This window comes from Drosophila arizonae, chromosome X, assembly GCF_054131065.1.
Source record: "Drosophila arizonae isolate 15081-1271.41 chromosome X, UAZ_ARI_1.0, whole genome shotgun sequence".
NCBI classification, from domain to species: Eukaryota; Metazoa; Arthropoda; class Insecta; order Diptera; family Drosophilidae; genus Drosophila; species Drosophila arizonae.
Genome location: NC_142927.1, coordinates 4,307,049 through 4,322,324, shown reverse-complemented (window position 1 = coordinate 4,322,324; position 15,276 = coordinate 4,307,049). Strand labels below are relative to the sequence as shown.

At 39.5% G+C, this 15,276-nt stretch overlaps 1 protein-coding gene across 2 annotated transcripts in view; it reads left to right on the top strand.

The window, feature by feature from the left end:
• rsh (Rap GTPase activating protein radish) overlaps nucleotides 1-15,276 on the top strand; it is a 151,266-nt gene that overhangs the window by 93,109 nt on the left and 42,881 nt on the right. For both annotated transcript variants that reach the window (XM_089474468.1, XM_089474467.1), the window contains exons 8-9: nucleotides 12,572-12,681; nucleotides 14,922-15,087. In XM_089474468.1, the coding sequence (XP_089330594.1) occupies nucleotides 12,572-12,681; nucleotides 14,922-15,087 (276 nt within the window). The remainder of the gene's footprint in view (nucleotides 1-12,571; nucleotides 12,682-14,921; nucleotides 15,088-15,276) is intronic.

Below are 15,276 nucleotides of genomic sequence, written 5' to 3'. Positions count from 1 at the left end.
GAGCGAGGCGAAAGTTTTACTAGAATAATGAAGCTGGAGCCAGCGCCAGAGCAGCAGCAGGAGGAGGAGGAGGGGGCAGGAGTTGGAGAGCTGTTCGCATAGCTGACATTGATTGAGCGAGGACGAGGACGAAGTTGAGCGCAAGGATGTGAGTGAATGAGCAAAGATTGTCAGGCATTCGATGTCGTAGACAACGCCCGGCTACCACCCCGGCCATAACCCAATGATTTCCTGTTTGCTGACTTGGCTCTCACTCCCCCGCTCTCCCTCTCTCTCTCTCTCTCTCTATCTGTGCTGTGGCAGCTGACTCACCTTTCTGAAATGCAAAGCTTCTAAACATCCAGAGCCCAAGCAGCATGGTACACGGGGTGCGTTGACCGGCGATGACAGCGCTGCTAATACTATGTGCACGCAAATCGACAATGACAGCTCACACACACACACACACACACACACACAGATCTAGCTGAATAACTTATAAAGATACCCTGTGAAAGTCAGCTTGAGTTTAATGAATGCTAGCTCAAATTCATCTCGTTTCATTTTCTTATTACTAAGCTTAACTCTTTGCCACAGCCCTTTGGGAATTATAAATTCAGCTTCGTCATGCCCAATGCATATCTATATGTATAATAGATATGCCTTATATGTATACCTAATTTTTATGCCATATCATGCAAATTTTTACTTAGTTTGGAGTCTAGTTTTAGTTTTCTGCTTGCATCTTTTGGGAATTGAAACAAAACAAATTCGTATTTTATTTCTTATTAGAGGCAAAGCGAATGTAATTTGCATAATGGCTTTGGGGTAAGACATGCACTAGATACCCTATAAATTATAAAAACTTCAAGCGGAGCTGTAGTAACTGCTCTTCTATATTTACAGGGTATTTGAAATGCAACCAAAACTGAGCCGGCACCAAAAACAAATAAAACTTTGTTGTTTTTTTCTTCTTGGTACCAAAAAAGTTTTTCGCTTTTCGGTTCAGCACGCAAACACAAGATTTTCACACTGTGTATGCGTGTGTGTGTGTGTTTGTGTAAGTTTTCTATATTTAAGACAAAAATAAGCTAAAGAAGCAGGAAAGAAACCATTTGAAAACTGAATTAACTTTTGTTGCACTTCGGTTGCTGATTTTTTCACGCCCCTTGTGCCCGCCCAGCAGCTCAGCTTCACACATGGCTCACACTCCGAGCCCAACTTTTTATGTAAATAACAGCAACAAAGGGGTAGAAATATGGGTATGTATATTGCCCAGAGATTTATCCCCCTCTCTCTCTCTTCCTATCCCTCTCTCTCTCTGTGTCTCTATGTGCCCCTTGGCAATTAGAGCATATCTCTGTAGATTTTGTTAAATGTTTGCAAATCTTTTGACTAGAAATTGGATATTAATTGGATTACGGCTACTCCAGGTAGAAGTGCTCGACGAGAAAATACCGCGCAGTTGAACGTAATATCACGCAAATATCTCCTGTTTCAATGGTTTCTTTTGGTATAGAACAAATCTTTCCTATACGACTTTCATGTGAATCCATTCTCTTTGCTCTTTGCTCTCTCTCTCTCTCTCTCTCTCTCTCTCTCTCTCTATGTGTAACCATCTCTATCCCTCTATTTATCTGTATGCCTCTCTCTTTTTCTGTCCCTCTCTGTCTCTTTTTCCCTTCCTCTCTCAATCTCCGTCGCTCTCCCTCTTTCTCTCTCTGTTTCCTGTCTTCATATTTCTTCTTCTCTATATCATCTTTCTGCCTATCTCCATCTCTATCCCTTTATCTTTATATATCTCCCTCTCTCTCCCATACGCTTCACACACTCCATTTGCCACATTCAACAAGTGGCGCACGAATTGTTGCATGTTTATAAATCAAATTCGCTACGCTCCACACGACTCGATTCGAGTCGACTTCACTGCCTGCCAAATGGGCATAAAAATATATAAATAAAAATTAATCACAGCTCAAAAAAAAAATAAATAAATAAATAAATAAAATAACGACTTCTCTGTATGCCCGCTCATATTCGGCAGTGGGGTATATGCGAGCTCTCCTAAAATTGGGTATATATATAATCGACATCAGAGAGGTAACTCTATACCCTGTGACCCATCCCAGCTCAACTAGATCTGGAATCAACAAGTTAATCTCCTCCACAGATTAAAATTGACGAATGGGAAAAGTTCTATCAAATCGATCAACTTTAACATTTTGATGGCAAATTCAACTATCTCAGAGTTATGAACATGTATTCAACAGTCAGTTACGGCCGTTCACTTTCAGCCTTTCCTTTGTTTTGCTCGTTGCCAGCCACATATGGGTTGGGAGGGGCATGAAGGTCGGAAGGGGCAGACATCTGTTGTTGTTGTTGTTGTTTTTGCTGGTCTAAAAGCCGACGCAACATTTTTACGCACGTTAATTCCATTAAGAGTCGCATTATGCCGCGGGGCGTTTACGTGCCGTGTGGGCGTGGCCAATGGAATTTATGTTGCATACTTTTTGGCGAGACGCAAAAACATGTCGTTAAGACATGTGCGCAATTCAGTCTCTCTCTCTATCTCTCTCACTCTCTGTATGTGTGTGTGTGTGTGTTGGTTTTATGATTTTGCAGTGCGTCGCGCTTATCAATGCGTCTGCTCTGTGAGCCATGGCCCGGGCCCGCCCACCTAACGACCCCCTTCGTGGCCCATTTACAAATTAATTAAAAAGTGAAGTGAAGTGACCCAAATGCCGTCACAGACATTGGCCGACGGCGCCTGGAACAATGACGCCGTTTCGGCTCGGCTCCGCTGCCCCACTTGACCCCAAAAGCAGCATGTGAAAATACGCACGTGCCACGCCCATGCGACACAAGACGCCTCCTCGACGTGGACTTGTGCGTGTGCGTGTGTGCTCAAGTGCAGAGAGTCGGTTGACTTAGCCATGCACGCTGTATGGCTGTGTGTGTGAGCGTGTGTGTGTGTGTGTGTGTGTGTGTGTTATGTGTATATGCAATTTGTATAATTATATGCGCCGAGTTTAATCAAGAAATGCGTCAGCCAAGCTGGCCAAGGCTCAACTCCAGGCTCGAGCAGCAGCTGAGATCCTTTTGCTCCAATCAGAATCTGACAGCCAGCTAATTACCAGCGCTGTCAGGCACATTAAGCTCAGGCTAAGAGCAGAGCAGAGCATGTGGCATATGCTACAGCCGATGACGTTGCAACAACAGCCACAACTGAGCTCCGGCTGACAGGCGAAGCGCAAAAGCTCTTCAAACTCTTTTGGCCCGGACGAGCTTGACCAAACAATTTCAATTTGTTACCATGTCCAGCTTATGACTTAACAACAACTGCAATTTGAACTAGCTCGAATGCAAAATGCAAAATAAAATTTCATAAACTTCGCTTTGATGTGAAGTTGACACAAACTGCGCCACAGCTAGAAAAGTTGCCATTAAATTGATTCTGATGCCACTTTAAGGCCAAGGCAATGCCTTTACGCAAACATCATAATTTATTAAATATTTGCTCGGCCAGCGCCTCAAGCGCAGCCTGCAATTTCATGGAACTTGCCTGCAATTCCAGCCATAGCTTCCAGCTGCCTCAAACTGTGGAACTTGTTGAGCGCTAACTAAGTACGACGGCCAGTCGATGAGCGCTGACTTTGAGCTAACTGAGTTGCCGAATTTCCATTTGGCAACTTCCCGGCAACTTCTTGCAACTTTCGGGCGAAAGTTTAGTTTACCTTTTTTGCAATATTTGCAGAGGGAGGTTTTAGAAGAGCATCTTCCACATTTGATCAACTGCACACTTCAACTTAGTTATTTAGCTAAACTAATTCGAGTACTTAGCAAGCGTGCTTAGCTTTATAAATGAAAATTAATTATAGCTTAGCTCTAATAATAACTCAGCTCTGTTGCCATATCCACAGACGCAACGCTTTCACATTTTCCCCGAATTACTTACAGTCTATTATAAAAGAATTTCCAGTTGAACCTCAAAGTATTTCCAGTCTACATTAAAATATCTTCCGATCTATTTCAAAGTATTTACAGTCTATCTGAAATGTAATTCCAATAGATCTTAGAGTACTTTGAGTCCATTTTAAGCCTCCTTTCTGTCTATCTCTGAGTGGAACTACTTCCAGCCAATCTTATAAGTGTTGCCAGTCTGTCATAAAAGTATTTCCACTCTATCTTTAAAGTGTTGCCAGCTTTTTTGTAGGATACTTTAAATTTGTCTTTGCAATACTTCTAGTTAAACTAAAAAGTATTTCTAGTCTATTTTAAAAGTATTTCCAGTCCATCTGAAAAGTAATTGCAGTCTTTCCATAGATTAGCTGGCTGTCTTTCAAGTAATTCCTATCTTCCAGTCAAACTGTAATTTCAACCTGTCCTAAAACTAATCCTAGTCAATCTTAGAGATAATTCCGGTATTTGTGAAAGTGAATTTCAGTCTTTCTTTAAAGTACTGTTAGTCTAGCTTAACAGCTCTTCCAGTAAAACATAAAAACACATAAAATCTGCAAACTGAGCGGACTAAAAAGTCCAGTATATCATAAAAGTATTTTCTCTTTTAAGGACAGTCCTAAAAATATTTCCAGTCAATCGCAAAAGTACTTCCACTATAACGTAAGAACACTTCCAGCCTACAATAAACGGACTTCCAGTTTGCATTCAACGGGCTTCCAGTCTATCTTAAGAGTGCTTTCAGTCCATCATAAAGGTATTTCCTCTTTTAAGATCTTTCTTCTCCAGACAATCTCAAAAGTACCTCCAGTAAAATATAAAAGCACTTCCAATCTGCATTAAACGGACTTCTGCCTATCTCGAAAAAACTTTCTATTCCATCTTAAGGGGGTCTATCATAAAAGTATACTCTTTTTCAAGTACTTTCTCTTTCCAATTTCAAAAGTACTTCCAGTCCATCTTAAAAGTACTTCCAGTAATACTTAAAAGCATTTCCAATCTGCATTAATAAAAGTACTTTCACCCCAAACTAAAAAATACTTGCAGCCTGCATCAAGCGCCCTTCCAGCCTGCATGTCTTAAAGGTACTTCCAGGGTATCATAGAAGCAGTTGTAAAACTTTTAACCCTGTTGATTAAGTACTCTACTTGCTTACTTAGCCAATATCAGTCACAAGGGATTCATGTATAAGCAAATGGCAAACTTCATGGGACATTTTAACAGCTTTCTGGTATCGATAACTCAAGCAATTGCTGGCATGTGCATATCGAAAATCGAAAATAGTGTCACCCCTGCTAGGTCACCTTTTACAATGGAGTTATTCAAAGCCAATTAGCACTGCTTTAGCTGACATTTTACTTTGATTGGCGGAGCTTTAATTAAAAATTGCTCGAATAGCAGAGAACAGAGAGCGGAGAGCTGAGAGCTGAGAGCGGAGAGCTAAGGCGAGTCTATTAGAAAAAGTCTCTTTAAGTTTAAGTCTTTGACGTTGCCATGCCCCACACTCATGTCACACACATTGCTTTGGCTTTGGCTCCTATGCAGAACTTCCAAGGCTTTGCCTCTAATTAAAAGAGATTATAAATGTATATACAGCATATCTATATATATATATGTATATATATGTATATATATATATATAGTCGTTTGTATATATATTTAACTGTTTGGCTGCTATTCTGAATAGCTCAAGTTTCATTTGATAAACAATTGAATTTAATTCACTTCAATTGAAATTCTGTAATCTGCGATTTGGCTTTTCTCAATGGGAGTAATGCTGGCAAGCTGTGCCGCATTTCTTAGCTGAATGGAATTTGAGGGCCTTTGTCTGATTTCAAATTATTTGCGCTCAATTAGCCTTAAGGGCGTCTCTGACACGCCCCCCCCCCTCCCCTCCAGCATCCTTTCGGCTGCAGCTACTTATTTGCAATCTTTGTGCACTAAACAAATTGCTGTCGTTGATAGTTGAGAGGAGGAGAGGGAGAAGTAGAGAGGAGCAGAGTGGAGGGCAAGCTAAGCAATATGCAATTCATTGCAGTCACAGTCTGCTGGCATTGACAGCAGCCACGCCCCCTTTCAGCTTGCCCCACTCGGCTGAGTGCTGGCTGCCAGTCACGAGCCATTAGGCAGCCATTGTTTTGGCCAAAGCCAGAACAAAATATTACAATAAGAAGAAGCAGCTGCAGAAAAAACGTAGCGAGAATCATTCGACAATGGCTCAGAGTTCGCAAAGGTCACAAGCTCGAGCTCCGCGCGCACTTTAACGGCTGCACGCCTAATTTGCAGCACTTCAGCTGGGCGGGGGGCGTGACTGCAGCAGCAGCAGCAGCAGCAGCAGCAGAAGTTTTGCATTCTTCCCGGCCATTAGTTGGTAATTTATCAAAGTCATGAATTTATATTTAAATGTCGCTCGTGCAACCCGCAGCCAAACTGCAAATTGCAGCTGCAAAAGTTTCCATATTCTGGCTTGTCATAAAACCGACTCGAAAAGTTCAGATTGTTGCCAAAAAACGCCTCGGGGGCGTGCTGGAGCTGCCCCAGTGTGAATGTATGGTGTGTATGTGTGTGTGTGTGTGTGTGTGTGAAGAGTAAGTCTACAAAATTCTTGGTTGGTTTTCAATTAGCAAATTTGTTTCATGAATAAATAAAAGTCCTTAGCCAGTGCCAGTGCCTCGCCTGAATAACTCATGTATTTGTGATGCGATTATGTGTGTGTGTGTTGTTGTGTGTGCTTGCAGCACTGCGAGCATAATTTGCATTTATGAGTGCGTATTCCGCACAAGCGATATATGTTTGAAATATTATATTTATTTTTTGCCAAACACTCATCTGCATATCTAATTTGCGAGCTTCAAGTCTGTCAGATCTCGCGTTCAATCGGAAGCTCGTAACGCGGCTTAAGCTGAAATATTCCATTTACTTTGCAAACTCTCATCTGCATACGCATTTCCCGAACTTTCACTCAATTAGAGCTCAATGTGGGTTAATTTACTGAGTCTGAGAAGGCTATTGCTGATGGATGCTAGAAGTATTTTATTCATTTTGTTAAACTCATTCGCTTGTGAAATTTTCAGCACTTCAACTCTTTTAGTTGCCGAGTTCAATTAGGTTACTCAAGTGATTTGATGTATAGACATATGTAGTGTAGCCGGTATAGAGGTATTTTATTCAATTTGCCAACACTTAATTCCGTACCAACTTCCAGCGCTTCAAGTTGATTAGTTACCGAGTTCAATGGAGCTAGTCTCGTTTACTACCGAGTGCAGTCGGCTTGGCTAATGAACTTGGCTCTCTAGAAGCATACATTAGTCACTTTAGTCAACTGAACTGATTGAGCTCGGCATCTGAAAGACTTGGAGCTCAGCTAAACAAGTTTGACTAATCAATTTACAGAAGTAACAGAGGTCTTTTACGTCCCCTATATCATTAGTATTACCAAGTAGTAATCACATGGAAAATTGAAACCCTTGTTTACTGTAACACAATGTGCAAATTTCTCAGCTTTCGAATGCAATTAGCCAAAGTTAAAGCCAAGCTAAGATGCTGAGACAGACATACAGCTATACTCGTAGATATTTTCTCTCCCATATTTCCACATTTCATAGCCAATTCGATCGAATATTACGATTCGCAACATTGGCGAATGCGAATATGAAACTATGAACAAAAGGAGAAGGAGATTTTTTCCATTTTGGTCGTGAACTGCATATTGTTGGCTTGCACTTAAAAGCTGCTTTGACCAGGCTGCGGCGTTTTTGTTATTGCTTGGCGTATAGATAAAAGATAAGGGTCCTCAAACGATGTGCCCCAATGAAAAAGCCATCCAATGAAAGTCAAAAGCAATCACTGCAAGCTGGCCACAAAGAGGGCCACACAACACAAGCTACAAAAAAAAGTAACGAAAAAAAATAACAGAAAAAAATTACAACAACAAAAATAGAAATAAGTAAGAGTGGTTTAGTAGGCAGTGTACGACTAGCATATAGCCTGACTCAAGATTTCCATTAAGTGAGATTAAATTTATTTACGGAAACGTTGAATATCAATAATAATCGATTTGAAGAATAAAAGTTATAAAAGTTAACGATCGTTAAATGTCAAATATAAGTTGAACTCCTTTACTACTTTAGTCCTTTACTCCTTTATTAAGAAGAGTGTAATCGATTTCATGCAAATAGCTTGAGCTGTCGATAAGTCTAAAAGTCTCTGAACTGTCAAATCTTTTGAAGTCAAGCTACTTGCTGGGAGCAGGCGGACTATCGAGGCTAGATCAGTTCGTCTTTTCATCCTGATTAAATATATAAGTTAAGCGCTCCCACACTAGAGTACCAGTGATTAGGGACGCTGTGAATATATATAACTTTGTGTTCAATGAAATAATATATTTTGTATAATTTAGTCACAATAGGTCTAAGCTCTCTCTCGTCCGAATATGAACTGGGTGGGCTCTTGCCTTGAATGTCTGACTGTACTCTCCAGCCTCCTCAGATTGTCGATAGTCTTAACTGATATATTCTTTACGATAAGAGGCACGCCCTCTGCTATCTGTTACATGCCTTGAGGAAAAATCAGTATACCCTGTTTAGTAATATTCGATGAGGGCATAGAAATAACCCACAGATGGCATAAGCGATGCGAACCTTTTTGTGTTATACATATTGTTTGCTGTCCTGCTCACTCTATTTTTTTTCTCTCTCTCCCTCCCTCCCTCTCTCTCTCTCTCTCTCTTTCTCTCTCTCTCTCTCTCTCTCCCCCCCTCTAGTCTTTATTCTGTTTGAGATTTTTCAATTTGTGACATTTTACTATATATATATGCGTTTAGACAGTTACCCAAATCATATTGCCAGAGGCGCACCGCCTTGCACTTGACAATGCAATTTACTACACTGCACACAGTCTCCCTCTCCCCATCTCTCTCTTGCTCACGCTCAGCATCTCTTTCGCTTTGATGCTCTTTGGTGCAACTCATTTCGGGCATATATTAAACGAATTCCAACAAAGCACTAATTAAGTATACGCAACGTAGAGCAGCAACAGGCGAAAATAATTCGATTCGAATGACTGCTCAATGCAAAATACTGTGAATGGAAACAACAATTGCATAATAAACATTCAATTAACAATAAAATCAGCCACAGTCCAGCAACAAATGCAAAAAATGCCCAAAAATATTTGCAAAATATTCGATTAGCCAATCTGATTTGATTTTAATGAACTGTTGAAATCATTAAAATGGGGCTGAAAACCATGTGGGAGTCTATTGAAGGCATGGCTTGCACAAAATATAGTAGAGTATGTATGTATGAATGTATATAGCTTGACTCGATCTAGAGTTTCATGAGACTCTGGCCGAGTGTGTTAGAGCTGTAGGATAAACTTATTTATTTGAAATTTGCATAGCTCCATTTTAGGCTTATGCCATCTATAGCTCTGTCATGGAATTGTTTTTTCTTTCAAAAATTGATTAAAATCTATATCTATGTTTATAGATCTACATATTATATATATATATATATATATTTATATATTTAATCAGTCATTTTAAGCGCTGCCAATTCGCTCCCAAATAGAGGGTATTTCCCAGTCGAGCATGCCCTATCTATGTATTTTTGCAAACCTTATTGAATTCTGCAAAACTTGCACAAAATGATTTTCATAAATTAATGCAAATTTTACTAGAATTTTAGTTCATTTTACAGCAAAATGAAAATATGACGCATACGCACGGTATGACGCAACAAAAAATTGCAAATACGAGTGCAGAGTAAATAATAATAGAATTTTAGCCATAATACAACATGGAAAAAAGTATTGAAAATATAAAATGAAATGAAATAAAAATCGTAAAATATTCACACAGAGCTTTGCGTTGTATTTGGTTTCCCTTTGTGCTTATCATGTGACTGAAGTCATTTAGGGATTTGCTGTGTAAACATATCTTACCTACGATTAGTCATAGATAAAAGTATCTCTCTAAACAGTAGAGAGTCGGATTACAGCATATGCCGAAGACAGCTCTTATGGGCGAATCACGGGCAAAAAGTGTGGAATGTTTGCGAAAGTAAAAACATTTTATCGACTTTTATTGTATTGAAGCACACTTGGTCATAATTTACTATGCCAAGTTTGAAACTCGAGCTTTTTTACCATAAGCCCAATGAAAATGCTAAATCAGGGTATAATGGTCTTGTGCAAATGTATGTAATCAGCAGAGGGAGGCGTGGCTCACCCCAGAAAATGTATATTCCTTAGCAGCACGAGAAGCTGAGTCTGTCTGAATGCCAGGACCAAGAGAAAGAGACTGAAAATTCTAGCATATACCATACGCAAAACAAGTTAATCCTCATTTTTGACTTTCGTAATATCGTATAACTGAACTTGAGCTTAAGCTCCAAGCTGCAGCTAAGAAGCTAACCAAGAGCTGCGCTCAGTCACACAACATATATACGTATATGTATATATATATAGATATAACTTCTATGGTGCTCCCACTGCCACAAGTGGGCGTGGCCATTTAGCCCTTTAGCCATTGAGTCTTGTTGAATGTTTTTGCTTTGCGCATATTCATAATGTGTTTCCAGTTGCCTGATTCACTTAATTATGATTTCCGGGTGTCGAGCGCGTCGACTATGTGAACGTGCTTATTATTATGACTATTAGTATTATTATTATTGTTATTATGATTATTGATATTATTATTATTATTATTTTGTATATATATAGCCACTTGATTGCCATGACACTGGCAACAAGCTGACACGCCCGAAGCGTTCGCTGTTGCCAGACAGCGCCAACCCGTTTGGCCAACAGCAAAAACCCATCAAACAGCCATTCATCAACTCAACAAGCAAATTTTTGCGCTTTTGCCAGCGTGTGTGTGCCTATGTGTGTGTGTGTGTGTAGATTGGTCTGTGCGGCATCAATTTGCTTGTATTAGAAACTCATTTCCGCTTGTAATTGACTCGCTCAGCAAACTGACAACGGCTGCTGCCTTGGCTCCCAGCTCCCAGCTCCCAGCTGCCAGCTGCCAGCTGGCTGCTCCCTATCCACAGTTTGCTCCGGCTGCTCCTGCCGCCAGTTGAGGCTGTTGCTCGTGTCCTTGTTGCCTTCTGCATGGGCACAGGCGTTATGCAAATTAATGAGCGTGTTGTAGCCAGAGACCACATATACCGCCTACCCAACTAGCTAACGCTAGCACCACGCCCACAATGTACACTCTCTCCCTCTCTCTCTCCCTCTCCCTCTACCTTTCTCGACGTGTGTGTTTGCTCTGGCAGCAGTTGGCTGAATTGATTTGCATTCCGTGGTCATCTAATGCAGAGCACCATCCCAATTTCAATTAAACTGTCGCACACACATGTAACTACAATGCAAACTAATTTGTTTTTAAGCGTTCCATAATTAGATCTGATATGTGTGGAGCTATTGTAGCTGCACTATGCATATACATAAACATATATGTATGTATGTACGTGTCTGATCAGCTCAACTATTACGTTACGCAACTTATGAAAGCTTTAGCCAATTCTATCTAACGAGTCCTATGTCTTATATGTTTATATTCATATATGTTTATATATTTGTTCTCAATCTGCATCAGTTATCTCTGTATGCCTAAGAGCTACAGCTGATAATTTTTCATCAGTTTTACCCTTGCTCAATATTTTATCAAAGCTCTTTCCTTACTTTAATAAATTTGATGTTATATATATGCTTCTATTATATTATAATCAGAGATTAAAGAGATGTAAGAGATAAAGATTTTTTATATCTGCAGTTCAATTATGTTTTATATATGAAAAAGCCAGTACACTCATCTTAATTTCATGAATGGGCATAAAAATTAAATGAAACTGACAGAAATCGATTAAAATCGATATCAAGTTTTGTTCTATGTACGTCCATACAAAAGTATAAGAAATAATTATTTTAAGACTAATATTTCATAAACCTATTTCTCAGTTCATGCTTATTTGGCATAATCAAAAATGATATAAAATCGATAACAATCGATTTAAATTGAATTCAACTGTTCACCTATTAAACTTATTTCCTATATAGACAGGTGGAAAGTAGTAAAAGTTTTCACAAAGTTCAATCTGTGCCTTTACTCAGCTACATAAGCATAGATATTAAAAGCATGTATATACATGGGTATAAATATTCGTACACAGCTAATATGGACATATCATTTATATATTCATATCATTTAACAATTTAATTGAATAGCTGCTCGGCATATTCGTCAGACCGATATTTCCAAACCTTTTTCCATTTTAAGCAGCTTAATGCGAAATTTCAATTACCGGTTTAAAGTCTACGAAGCGATTAAGTAGCCAATTAGGGCCCAAAATTCTATTTGTCTAAATTTTCAATGATATTTTAGCCCATATATGTACATACAGCATTAAGGTAAATGCATATTCATGGCACTTTAAAGAGCTTTAGAACTCGCATTTGATACTCACAAATATGTTTATGCAGCTGTAATGCTTGATACCTGCCAACGTGCAAGATTTGCTAAGTACAATTTGTGTTCTATGTATGTACATACATATATATATATAGAGAGAGAGAGAGAGAGTCAGAGTGATATCTAATATGCACATGTTTATTTATGTTTGTGTATTTGCAGAACCATCGCCACTCTATGATAACAATCATTATCATGAGGAATGTTTGCGCTGCAATTCGTGTGGCCTCAATTTGACTGGGCCCAACCAGAAGCGAGCCAGAAGGTTTAAGGTATGTAAGCATACGCACACTCATCACAGCACACACACACACTCGCATCACACACACCCACACTCAGTGGCAATACACGAAGCTCATTTTGAATGCATTTGCTCATATTTGGTGCGTTCAGGTCATTAACTGAACAATTTGCGCATGAAATGTGAATTGCGATTTGATTTAGTTTTTTATTTCTCTTTCGGTATTCCCACACACACCACACACACAAGAAAGAACTGACGGCACTTACGTTTGTCCATAGCCGACTGCTAAATACAGTACTTAGAGTAAAGCTGTGGAATGTTGGCAAAGAGAAAGAAAGAAACGGCGAGAGAAGAGTTCCCCGCATATTGATATATAACGATTAATACATGTAGCAGAGAGATAACAGAGTCGAACAGCACAGTCTAACAGTAGAGTATAATAGCAGAGTCTAACAGCACAGCCGAAACAGTAGATTGGAGTCTAACAGCGAAGTCTAACAGAAGAGCATAATAACAGAGTTTCATAGTAGGATCTTAAAGTAGAATCTAACAGCAGAGTCTAACAAAAGAGAATAATAACAGAGTTCCATAGTAGAATCTAACAGCAGAGTCTAACAGAAGAGAATAATAACAGAGTTTCATAGTAGAATCTAACAGCAGAGTCTAACAGCAGAGTTTTATAGCATGGTATAACAGCACACTAAAACAACACAGTTTAACAGAAAAGAATAAGAGCATAATCTAACAGTAGAGTCTAACAGCAAAGTCTCCTACTGTACAGCAGACCGTCATAGAGTTTATATGACTTCCAGAAACATCAACAATCTATATAGATAATCTCAGATATCATATAGTATAAGCATATACGTATATAAGGATATAAGGATATAATAAATGTCAGTCATCTGAGTAAAACGTAAAGTGTTGTAAGTCAAAAAACAAAAGTAATTCATTTTGCCTCATGAATTCCTTTTGCATCGAATAAAACTCTAATTAAGCATACGCAACGTAAGCCAGCAACAACAGCAGCAGCAGCACTTCACCTCAGGCGCATTTGGCAAAAACTACTCTATTCCAATTCAGAGCAGTGAAAATTTCAAAACACTGAAAATAGAAACAACAATTGCATAATAAATATTAAATTAACATCACAATTAGCCACGGGCCAACAGCCAATAACAAATGCAGAATATTCGATTAGGCTAATCAAGCAGAATTTATGAAGCTATTTAAAATAAAACTGAAGCCAATGAAATGATTAAACTAAGTGTGCGATGATGATGGATGATAAGGGTATGGCATGATAGTAGATATATCTATATCTGTGATCTGCATCAATGCTTGACTCGATCTAAAAAATGTTGACTAATCTAAAACCAGATCCACTGAGAGCTGAAGATTTTGCATTTGAGCTTGAGAACTTCTAGTTTACAGTATATACTCGCAGTAGTGGCATAGTGTAAGCAGAGCAGACTACGTCCAGCTGTATCTATCTGTCTCTCTCGCACCAGACTGAGAGTTTGTGAATAGGAGCTTGTCCAGAACTGGGTGCTGAGTGCTGTAGGAGATTCTGCTCTTAGACTGTTCTGTTAGATTGAGCTGTAATTATTTTCTGTTAAACTGTGCTGTTAGAGTGTGCTGTTAGACCGTAATAAGACTCTGTAGTAAGACTCTGCTGTTAGATTGTACTCTGCTGCATGAGCTCTGCTATTAAACTCTGCTGTTAGACTCTACTGTTAGACTCTCCTGTTTGTTCCCTTTGCTGTTAGACTCTGCTATTAGGCTTCTCTGTTATACTCTGCTGTTAGACTCTAGTGTTAGACTCTCCTGTTTGTTCCCTTTGCTGTTAGACTCTGCTCTTAGACTTCTATGTTATTCTCTGCTGTTAGATTCTACTACTCAGCTCTGTTATTATATACTACTGTTAGGTTACAGAGTTACCCAGCGCTGTTAGCCTCTGCTGTTAGAATAGTCTGCTCGACGCTTCTGTTAGACTCTGCTGTTACTTTACAATATCATGTTCTATTGGCCATACGACACACACAAACATACGAACTAATATGCTCCACATACCCCATATGTGTACAGTGTATTGAGCATGTTGCACACTTTGACAGTTGCTCCGCTTAGCAGCTCGCTTAGCTCGCAATGTGGCAACAGCAACAAATAATAAGCATAAATCATTTACACACATAACTCTCTTAGTCACACTCACTGGCTCACTTATGCTCTGTCTGCTTTCTGTTTCTTTTGCTTTGTTGAATACAGAACCAAATACTGTGCGATCTGCATTTCGCCGACGTTGCCCTAATGGAGTGCTCGGATTTTATGCAACAGCTGCGCAGCTTCAAGCCGCAATCTCTGGGCTGTGCGGTTGCCAGGCGCAAGAGCTCAACGACGTTAATATTTCCACTGCCGCCGCAAGCTTGTTCAGGTATGTAGTCACATTTTGTTACACCGTCCCCCAGCCGCTGCCCCTGCCCCTGCCCCTGCCCCAGCCTCTACTACTCTCTCTGCGTCTTGCTCTTGTTCTTTTTTTTTATGTATATTCCACATATATATGTACATATGTGTATGTATATGTGCATGAGTATTTCTACCGTTTGGTTGTAAAAGCCAAATT